The sequence below is a fragment of the Eschrichtius robustus genome, chromosome 2, assembly GCF_028021215.1.
Source record: "Eschrichtius robustus isolate mEscRob2 chromosome 2, mEscRob2.pri, whole genome shotgun sequence".
Lineage (NCBI taxonomy): Eukaryota > Metazoa > Chordata > Mammalia > Artiodactyla > Eschrichtiidae > Eschrichtius > Eschrichtius robustus.
Genome location: NC_090825.1, coordinates 170,568,878 through 170,579,141, shown reverse-complemented (window position 1 = coordinate 170,579,141; position 10,264 = coordinate 170,568,878). Strand labels below are relative to the sequence as shown.

Sequence of the window (10,264 nt, the reverse complement as noted above, 5' to 3'; positions counted from 1 at the left end):
CTCCTCCTTCCTCATCACACGCGACTCAACCGCGCCAGCAGCCGACTTCCGCTCCACTCCCACGAATCCCCGGCCGATTCTTCTCTCCTCCCGCCCCCGCAGCCAGCTCAGCCAATCACCTCTCACAGAATCTGCTTTATTCCCTCCCCACTCCTGCCTGCCAATCACCGCAGGCCAAGCACCGCCCTTCTTTCCCTCTTAAGTGAGCGCCGCGCGCCACCGCTCGGCGGTTGGCTGCGCTGTCCCCAGCTGGATGCTTCTCCCGGAAGGGCGGGGCTAAGCGCTGACCTCGCTGGTGCGGGGACCCTCAGGATTGGCCAAGAGGAGCCCTGCGCCGTGACCCCGCCCACCCCACCCCAGACTTCCGAGTCGGAGACTCTGGGGATTGGTTCTCCGCGGACACCCAAAGAAGCCAAGAGACGGTCCCGCCTCCCTCCCGCATCCCGGAGAGGGAGCTCCACGGATTGGTCCCGGGAGTCTCGGCGCGCGCAGACCGACGCTCCAGGATTGGCTGAGGGGGAGCTCGCTCAGTCGTGGAGCGTTGACTATGATTAGCCGGAGGGTGGGACCTGCTATTTGAAGGAGGCGCGCGGAGGAGACACGGACTTTAGATCGCGGTCGGAGGAGGCGGGAGCGGTTTCGCGCAACGCTGCTCCGCTGACCCGATAGGACCCAGACGCGGGCTCGGCCCCAGCTCTGGCCTCGGCTGCGACCCGACGAGGCGATGGCTAAGGTGTCGGTGTTGAACGTGGCGGTGCTGGAGAATCCGAGCCCTTTCCACAGCCCCTTCCGGTTCGAGATCAGCTTCGAGTGCAGTGAGGCCCTGGCAGACGGTGAGGCTGCGCCCGTGTGGAGACCCCCTCTCCCCTGGGCCAACCCCCACCTCCCCTTGGAGACAGCCCCGAGGCCAACCCTGTGAAACACACCCCCCCTCCCCCAACCGAGATGTCCCGTGAACCAAACCCCCTCCCAGCCCCAACCTGCCTTTGGAGACTACCCCACCCCCACCCCCACGGTTACTCCCGTTTTCCCCCGTGGAGACTTCATCATTCCCCTCTTTCTCCTGTGGCGCTCCTCCTGGGCACCTGTGTTCTATGTAGAAACCTTCTCAGCCTCCGTTCTTTAACTTGCAGAGACACTCAGCCACCCCGTCTTCCCTGTAGCAAGAAACGCCCCACTTTCTGTTTCTGTACGGGTAGACTGCCGTTGCAGCCACCCAGTCTTCCCCACCAATCCCCTCTCCCCTGTGGTGAGACACTCCCACCCCACTCTTTTCCTATGTCGATTCTAACCTCCAGGCCCCTCGAATTTCCCCAGTGGAAACCTCAGCCCCCTCCCCCATTTTCCCTGTGAAGATCCTCTCCCCCTGTGGCAAGACCTCACTCGTCCCCATCTCCCCATTTGTCTCCCCATAATCTCCTCCCCTACCTGCTGATACTTAACCCCAACCCCAGCTACTTCTGCTTGTTTTCTACCCCAAACCACATACCCTAGAACCTGGCTTCCCTCCTTAGTCTGGCCCCAACCCTCTACTCCACCCTGGGAGGCATGGCCTGGCTTCTGGCTCCAGTCTTGGAGGATAACCTGATCTCCCCAGCTCCTGTTCCTCCCGCCTCTCTGACTGTGGGCTTCAATGAACATACTCAAATCTGAGGGGTGGCATGGCCAGGCAAGCATTAGCTGGTTCCTACTGTTTGCCTGCCAGATTCCTGCTGACCTATTGCAGCAATGCTCCCAACATTTTTGATGGTCTGACCTAGTCTGGGGGGGTGGGTGTTCCAGGCTGAGCTGTGAAGGTATCTGGCTTCAAACAATCATCTGGGAGGTCACAACATTTTGTGCATCTTTTCCAAGGTGCTTTCACAGATGTACTTACTCATCTGTGTAACAAAGGTGGACATGGCTCTCATCTCACAGATGAGAAGATGGGAGCCACAAAGAGTAAAAGACCTTTCAAGTAAAGGTCTATAAAAATCGAAAAATCTGAGGTCATTCAGCGAGTCTTGGCACCACTTTCAGGAGGAAGTACTCCATTAGATCTCTTCTCCACTTGGTGGTTAAAAGAAAAGAAGAGGCAGCGGCTGAGGAGGTGGAGATCTGTGAGGCCAGGGTGTGCTAACCAGCACCTCTCAGTGGTAGGGGGGTGGTTTGCCTGCATATCGGCCCGTGGACTAGCCTGGGGTTGATACAGTTTTGATGTGTGTGTGCTTGGGCTGGGCTATTGCACCAGTCTCTCCCCAGTTTCTCTCCTTTTTAAATTAAGGGGTCTCCTTGTGACTAACTATAGAATAAGCCCAGTTAAATCCTTTCTGGAACAAGGCAGGGTGTAAATAAATAAATAAGGTGTAGAATGACCCTGTGGAATAAGATTTTATTTTAAAGCCAGGAGGAGATGTAAGGAGCTAATAGGTTAAGGGATTCACAGTTCCCAGATGGCAGGAGATCGGGTTTCAATCAGCCTGTTTGTGCTCCTTGCATTTAAAAATGGTTGCATGGTCGTTATCTAGTACTTTAATTCCTACAAAGCTCCTGCTCTATTACTTTAGTAATCTGTTTATAGAATCAGAGCAGGAAAGGCTAAAATCAACCTGCTGGTTATTATTTTTTAATAGAAAGAAATGGAATGACTTCTCCAAGGTCACACAGCCGGTTTGTAGAATTATTAGCCCTAGGTTTTGTCTCTGAGTTCTGTGTCCAGGGTTCTTTATCTTTGCTATAACCTGGGAAAGAAGGCATCCTATTTTAGAAGTGGAGCGTAAACAGGACTCAGAGGAGGGAAAGGGGGTGCTATTATTATTTATACCTGGACAATAAAGCTTTTGCTCAGAGAAATTCCAGTTGGAAAGCCAACTCTGGGCTAGAAATCTAGACTCTTTGGTTGTACCTGTTGAGCTGTCCTTCACTCTAACCTGCCAACTTCCTTTCTGCCTCTTCCCACAGAGCAGAGAGAATTTGTTTCCTGCCTCCCAGACAGATGGAATGGGCCTGGCTCTAGAAGTCTCTCAGATTCTGGAGGAATCTCAGTCTTGTTACCTGGTGACTTCAGACACTGGCAGCTGAAGAGCTGAACACCCAATCCCCAGTCTGACCCATTTCTCAAGGGTTCTGAACCCCTTTTGCTCTCTTTTCTCCTCAGCATCTGGAAATAGATGCTTCCAAGGCATGGGTCTACATTCAATACATTGGGTGTGTTTTTCCCTTGTTTAGTTGAGAAATTCAACAGGTACTACTTGAATAAGTCTTGGAGCCAGATGTTCTGACCCACACCTAACACCCTGAGGTCAGGCCAAGGTTCATATGTATGATTACGAACAAAGGGAAAGTGATAAACAGAAAAAGACCTACTAGATAAGTTGTTGTTTTTATAAATTTATTTATTTATTTACTTTTGGCTGCCTCGGGTCTTCATTGCTGTGCCCAGGCTTTCTCTAGTTGCTGCAAACAGGGGCTACTCTTTGTTGTGGTGCATGGGCTTCTCACTGCGGTGGCTTCTCTTGTTGCAGAGCACGGGCTCTAGGCGTGCGGGCTTCAGAAGTTGTGGCTCGCGGGCTCTAGAGCGCAGGCTCAGTAGTTGTGGCGCAGAGGCTTAGTTGCTCCACAGCATGTGGGATCTTCCCGGACCAGGTCTCGAACCTGTGTCCCCTGCATTGGCAGACGGATTCTTAACCACTGCGCCACCAGGGAAGTCCTGTCGTTTTTAAGGCAGGAAACAGATTCTCCAGCTAGTTCAACTACGATATATATATATATATTTTTAACATGTCTTTCATCATATCATTGGTTTGGGTTTTGTTTTCATACGTAGTAGAGCAGCATCTTGTGCAGTGGTTAGATTATAAAGTTAAGGCATAAAGACAAAGTGTAATGTAAGGAATTCCCTGGCAGTCCAGTGGTTAGGGCTCTGCACTTCCACTGCAGGGGGCCCAGGTTCAATCTCTGGTCAGGGAACTAATCCCACAAGCCACATGGCATGGCCAAAAAGAAAGAAAAAGTAACGTAGTCAATTTACCCTTGAAATTACTCAGAATGTTAGGCACACAATGTTACATGTGTGCGACTGTGTCCCATATTCAGTAGGAGTGAGTTTGTGCTGTGTTGGTGATTGATGCCCCATATCTCATTCAAAAGTGAAGTCACTTCAGTATGCTTCTGCTTAAGACACTGGAGCAGGTTTCAGGCAATTCCAATTTGTAGATCCTCATTTCAGTCGTCTTCTGTCTTCCACAGGTGATCTTATCAGCTCCTCTAACCCTTGAGTATTTCTCTGCAGTCCTTGGTTAATGCTCTGGTTTCTTTCTGGCCTGTGTGGAGGGAGCCATCGTGACCCATTTGCTTGTCCACCTGCATTTCTCTCTTCTGGTCAGCCAACGTGCTTTCTTGGTAAACAAAATCTTTGTTTAGGTTTTGCTAACAGTATTTTTTTTTTTTTTTTTGGCTGCACCATGCAGCTTGTGGGACCTCAGTTCCCCAACCAGGGTTTGAACCCGGGCCACAGCAGTGAAAGCCCAGAATCCTAACCACTAGGACACCAGGGAACTCCCTTGCCGACAGTACTAAACGCTGAGAGCCCACGGCATACACCACGGCCTGCTCTATTAAAATCTCCTTTTTGTCTCCCCCTGCAGCACATTAGTTAATGCACACATGTGTGACTCCCCTGGTGATGGGGGAAAAGGCCAGAAGGAAAGATATCAAATGATAGAGCTATGTTAGAAAGGTGAGAACAGAGCTAGCTTGTTTTCTGTTCATCCAAAAATGTTATTTCTGGTTGTGTCACTACTTGTAACAAAAATAAATCAGTAAACTTAACTCCTCCCTGCAAATAATAAGAGACTGGAGTTTGACTGAACCCCAGTGAGCCCAATGGCCACCACCTCCTACAGATCTGTTAGGGTCCCTGAGTAGAAGGCCTGGGTGTCAGCTGCAAAAGGACAGGAGGCCAGTGTATCGAGAAGGGGATGGAGCCCAGGTGACAAACCTCCATAGTCATGGCCCGGCATTGCTGTGCTTCCAAAGTTGAGTGCTCTTGTGGGACACTAGACCAAGGAACAGGGCAGCTTCTAAGACAGTTTGCTTCCTGTGAAAATCACAGCTTGTGAAACTTTCCCTGGCTGCTGGAGCCACAGGTTGTGTAATTTCAAAGAACCTAAAATAAGTTTCAGGTCTCCTGCCAAATTTCCGTGTAGTAGCATGACCTTGCCCCTGATACACTTGGACCTCCTGCAAGAGGCCGCAGTCACTGGGAATTTCCTGTGATTGACGGGCAGGGTCTCATTGAGCACTTTCCCTTTTATCTTGCCGGAACATGCCCAGGAATGTGAGTCCCCTACTGGATGGGATGCAAGAAAATTGGGGTTCAGAGGATGGCCTTATGATGCCATATTTGTTGACTGAGTCGCTGTTGCCCTTATGTCTGAGAGCAGGCATGACTTGGTGCCGGATCTGGAGGACCCGGGGACTGGCTGGCTCCCCCAGCGACCTTATCTTCCCCTCCTGCCGGCTGGCTGTCCTACTGGATTGCAATCTGCTGCCCTGCCCCAGTTGTCGAGGGATCTACTCAGTTCGGTGGCACCGGTCCCTGTGTGTGAAAGAGGTTGCTGCTTCCTATCCCAGCACCCAGTGGGCAGGGCCCTCAAATGGCCCAACTCCCTGCTCTTCCCTCCTCAGCACGCCTCCATGCCTCTGTCACGTGGCTCTTAATTCAACCTCTGCCATACGGTTCACCCTCAGGCTCTGAGAGGCCCAAGTTTCCCCGGAGGTGCAGAGTCGAGGTCGCCTGGCAAAGCTAGGCCCACAGGAGAAATTTCCCCACCGGAAACAGAGCTTCGCGCCTGCCCCAGTGATCGGGACCGCAGTGCCTGGCACTTAGTGCCCAGTGGGTGTCAGGTGTCCTTGAGAATGAAAATCTATCAATAGGGCTTCCCTGGTGGCGCAGCGGTTGAGAATCTGCCTGCCAATGCAGGGGACACGGGTTCGAGCCCTGGTCTGGGAAGATCCCACATGCCGCGGAGCGACTAGGCCCGTGAGCCACAACTACTGAGGCTGCGCGTCTGGAGCCTGTGCTCCGCCACAAGAGAGGCCGCGATAGTGAGAGGCCCGCGCACCGCGATGAAGAGTGGCCCCCGCTTGCCGCAACTAGAGAAAGCCCTCGCACAGAAACGAAGACCCAACACAGCCAAAAATAAATTAATTAATTAATTTTTTAAAAAAATCTATCAGTATATTAAGGACCTATCCAAAACTACCATGAGAAGGCCCTTTCCCAGCCTTCTTGCTGTCAAGCTGTTTCAGTTCTTAACACCCTGTATCCTTGCAGATCTGGAGTGGAAGATCATATACGTAGGCTCAGCCGAGAGTGAAGAGTTTGATCAAATCCTAGACTCAGTGCTGGTCGGCCCTGTCCCAGCAGGGAGACACATGTTCGTCTTTCAGGTAAGAAAGGCTAGGCTTTAGGCCTTGACACCTAGAAACATCCTCTTCTACCCAAAAGCACACAGAATGGTTCATTGGTCAAAGTTCAGGTTCAAATCCTGGCTCTGCTCTCAAGCACTGTCTGACCTCTCAAAGGTACTTCAGACACCTCCCTCTCCTCCACCGCTATGTCATAACTGTTACCATGAGCCACTGATTTACAGTTGATTCTCATTATCATGGGAGTTATGTTCTGTAAAGTTGCTGCAGACACTGAATTAGTGAATTAGTGAATACTACATCATTGCCCCTAGAGGAAATACAGCGTTATTTTCCTGCGAGTCACATTTTTAACAACCAGTCAATACATAATCTTGTTTTATGTTTTTCTGTTTAAAGACAACTTATTTTGTATTGTTGATTTATTCACATTGACCGCATGGCCCACATCACTAGAACTCATGCCTGAACAAAGCTTATTTAACACACATGTTTTCTCTATGAGGTACATCCCTTCTTGCTTTTAGAAACAGGGCAGCACTCAGCACTACGCTTTGGGGCCCTTGTAAACAGCAAAATTACCAACAAAAATGCAGAAACCGTGGCCCTGAGACCGCAAAAAAGACACGTGTTTACAGCCTGAGACTGCCTTGTTCTACCTCAGCTGGGAACGTGCACACTGAACTACTCAAATCCCACCCCCTCTCTGTGCATGTCCTTAAATGACCGTGAAAGCCCCTGAATATTGATTTGGGGGTTACAAATACATTGTAGCAAGTAGTCGAATTGGCAAATACGGAATGCATGAATAATGAGGACCCACTGTAGCTGCTAAATAGCTCTAATCCAGCATCACAGGGGTTGTTGTCAGAAATGCAGGCTTCATGTGATTCTTAGGCACACTAAAGTTTGAGAGCCTCTGCTCAAATCCATTCATTTACCTGATCTTGGCTATTCCCGCCCCAATCTAAGCAACCTCATCCCATCACCTAAGCCCTCACCCACCCATATCCAATCCACCTAACCTACCCCACAGCCAGGACCGGCTTCCTAGGCATGCGACCCATGCAGTCACACTGGGCCCCACTCTTGGTATGATGTTCTGCTGTCACTGGCTGAAACTTACTAATTTTTGAACATGAGGCCTTGTGTTTTCATTTGTTTGTTGCTTTTTTTTTTTTTTTTTTTTTTGGCTGTGTCGGGTCTTTGTTGCTGTGTGCAGGCTTTCTCTAGTTGCGGCGGTGCTACTCTTCCTTGCGGCACACGGGCTTCTCATTGCAGTGGCTTCTCTTGTTGCGAAGCGCAGGCTCAGTAGTTGTGGCGCACGGGCTTAGTTGCTCCGCGGCACGTGGGGTCTTCCCGGACCAGGGCTCAAACCCATGTCCCCGGCATTGGCAGGCGGATTCTTAACCACCAGGGAAGTCCCTCGTGTTTTCATCTGTGTTGGTCTCACTTTGCACCAATCGTATAGCCGATCCTGTCCCTAACAACACACCCCACATCTGTCCGCTCTCTCTTCTTCTCTACTGCCTGATCTAAGCTACTGTCCTCTCTCCAGGATGACCTCTGTAGCCTCCTGCCTAGTCTCCGTGCTCCCGCTTAGCCCTCTTCCTATCGCAGCTCCACTGGCCTCCAGGGTCGTCTTTTCAGACAGCAGGAGTGATGCCACACTTACCTCCTGCTAAACATTCTCGATCTTTCCCAAGCCCTTAACTGACTGGTACCTACCTGCTCACCTGTTCAGCCTCATTTTATACCGCTCTCCCCCTTGCTTACTACACTCCTCCTCAACACCATATACTCCTCCTTGATGGCACCTGTCACATTCGGCACTTTACAGACATTTGTGTGATTGATTCTGTCTTCACCACTGGACTGAAAACCCCTGAGGGCAGAGACCCATACTTTTGGCTCAGTAAATATACGTTGCTTGAGAATCGTATTACCGGTCAAGGTGTGACTGGCAATCAGTGCTAAGGCCCAGCCTGTGTTTCCCCTAGGCCGATGCCCCCAACCCATCCCTCATCCCTGAGACTGACGCCGTGGGTGTGACTGTGGTCCTCATCACCTGCACCTACCACGGACAGGAGTTCATCCGAGTGGGCTACTACGTCAACAATGAGTACCCTAACCCTGAGCTGCGGGAGAACCCACCCCCAAAGCCAGACTTCTCTCAGGTGGGTCCTTTCTCCACACTTCCTGCTTCAGACAGGCTGGCTCCTTTGCACCTGGGGGTAGTTGAGTCGTTGGAATTGGGAGCCAAGGTCACTTCTTAAGGATTTCAAGTAGTGCTCAGCTCTTGCAGCGCCGGGCTAGAAACAGGAAAGAGAGAGGTCTTTGTTTCTCAGAATTTTGCCTCGCAGAATCAAGATTAGATAGGCCCCGGCCCTAAATCATGGTGCACAGGCATTCCTTAGAGTTCTACACATATTGTTGGTGGTGATGGAATAAACAAGGTCTGCTCTTCCTGGGCTTGGGGCGGGATCTGAGAGTGCCCTGCTCTGTGGGAGTAATGCGAGGGCATGCTAACGAGGGTTGACGTTCCTTTTCCTGCCCCAGCTCCAGCGGAACATCTTGGCCTCAAACCCCCGGGTGACCCGCTTCCACATCAACTGGGACAACAACACGGACAGGCTGGAGGCCATAGAGAACCACGACCCCGCCCTGGGCTGCGGCTTCCCCCTCAGCTGCACTCCCATCAAGGGCTTAGGTCTCCCTGGCTGCATCCCTGGGCTCCTCCCTGAGAACTCCATGGACTGCATCTAACTGTGGGACTCTACGCCCTACCTGGGCCCAGCTGGGACTGCGGCCAGTCTCCTGGCACATCTGGAGGGGGCAGCCGGGCCTACAAGAGAGTCTCAGGGAGGCCACATGGAGGACTTTGGGGCCATCAACTATATCCAGGCCAGTCAAACTTGACACCAAGGAAGGAAGGGGCTTCAGGTCTCTCTCTCCCAGCCCCAGCCCAGAGGATCATCTCACCTCTACTGCCCAGGCCTGAAAGAAGCAGGTACTTCAGTTCTTAATTCTTTCTCTCTTGTGTCCTTTCTCGCTTCCACACACATTATAAACTCCACCTGCGGGCCATTGTGCCACCGCACTCCAATAGTACCGTTGACCCAAAGCTCTTCCCACAGACCTCCCTGGCCTGCCTTGAGGCTTTCTTGGTCTATGCCTGGCAAGGCTTCAGCCCTGTTGGGCCAAAGGCTCTGTCATTCATTTTCCTTCCCAAACATCTGAGCAGATCCACCCAGCTTTCTGGAGTCACAGGCCAGGAGTCTTGGTAGCGGGTGGACCCGGACACAATTTCTGTCCTTCTCCTAGGATGATTTTTAGGTCTTTTCAGTCCAGTAGCCCTCTGGAAAACTGTGTTCCCAAAAGGGTGATGAGCAGGATGCTGAGAAAAGATGGTTGATGCTCCTCTCAGTCACAACCACCTTCCTGCTGCCTCCCAACTGGATCTGGCTTTCCCTGGAGGCTGCCCTTGTGAGAAGATGGTATGCTGGAGGGGCCTTTTGTGCTCTGTCTCAGTATCGGTATCAGGGCCCCTCTGCTTCTGGCTGCCTTGATCTGCCCTCTGCTAAGACCTCATGCTCTCAGAGGCCACAGTGCAGACAAGAGAAGCAGTAGGGACCCTGAAAACCTTCCCCCCTCCACCACGCTCCCCACCCTTGCCCGCATCCCCTCGCTGCTACATGGATGCTGTTGTGTTTGCAGTTTGTCTGTTAAAGTGTTTTTATATTAAATATGTTTGGTTGGTCTAAAAATAAAAGGCACTTCATCTAGACTGTTTCGGCTTTTGTCTTGGGTAGACTGAGGCAGTTCGTCCATCTCTCCTCATGACTGGGCAGCC

The 10,264-nt window shown here is 51.4% G+C and overlaps 1 protein-coding gene across 1 annotated transcript; it reads left to right on the top strand.

Moving 5' to 3' along the window:
* The first annotated feature begins 480 nt into the window (after window positions 1-480).
* Window positions 481-10,198, top strand: ASF1B (anti-silencing function 1B histone chaperone). Its single transcript, XM_068534832.1, has 4 exons — window positions 481-833; window positions 6,317-6,432; window positions 8,412-8,588; window positions 8,971-10,198. Exons 1-4 carry the CDS (start codon window positions 725-727, stop codon window positions 9,175-9,177), a joined length of 609 nt encoding a protein of 202 aa, XP_068390933.1. The 5' UTR covers window positions 481-724; the 3' UTR covers window positions 9,178-10,198.
* Window positions 10,199-10,264: the final 66 nt, after the last annotated feature.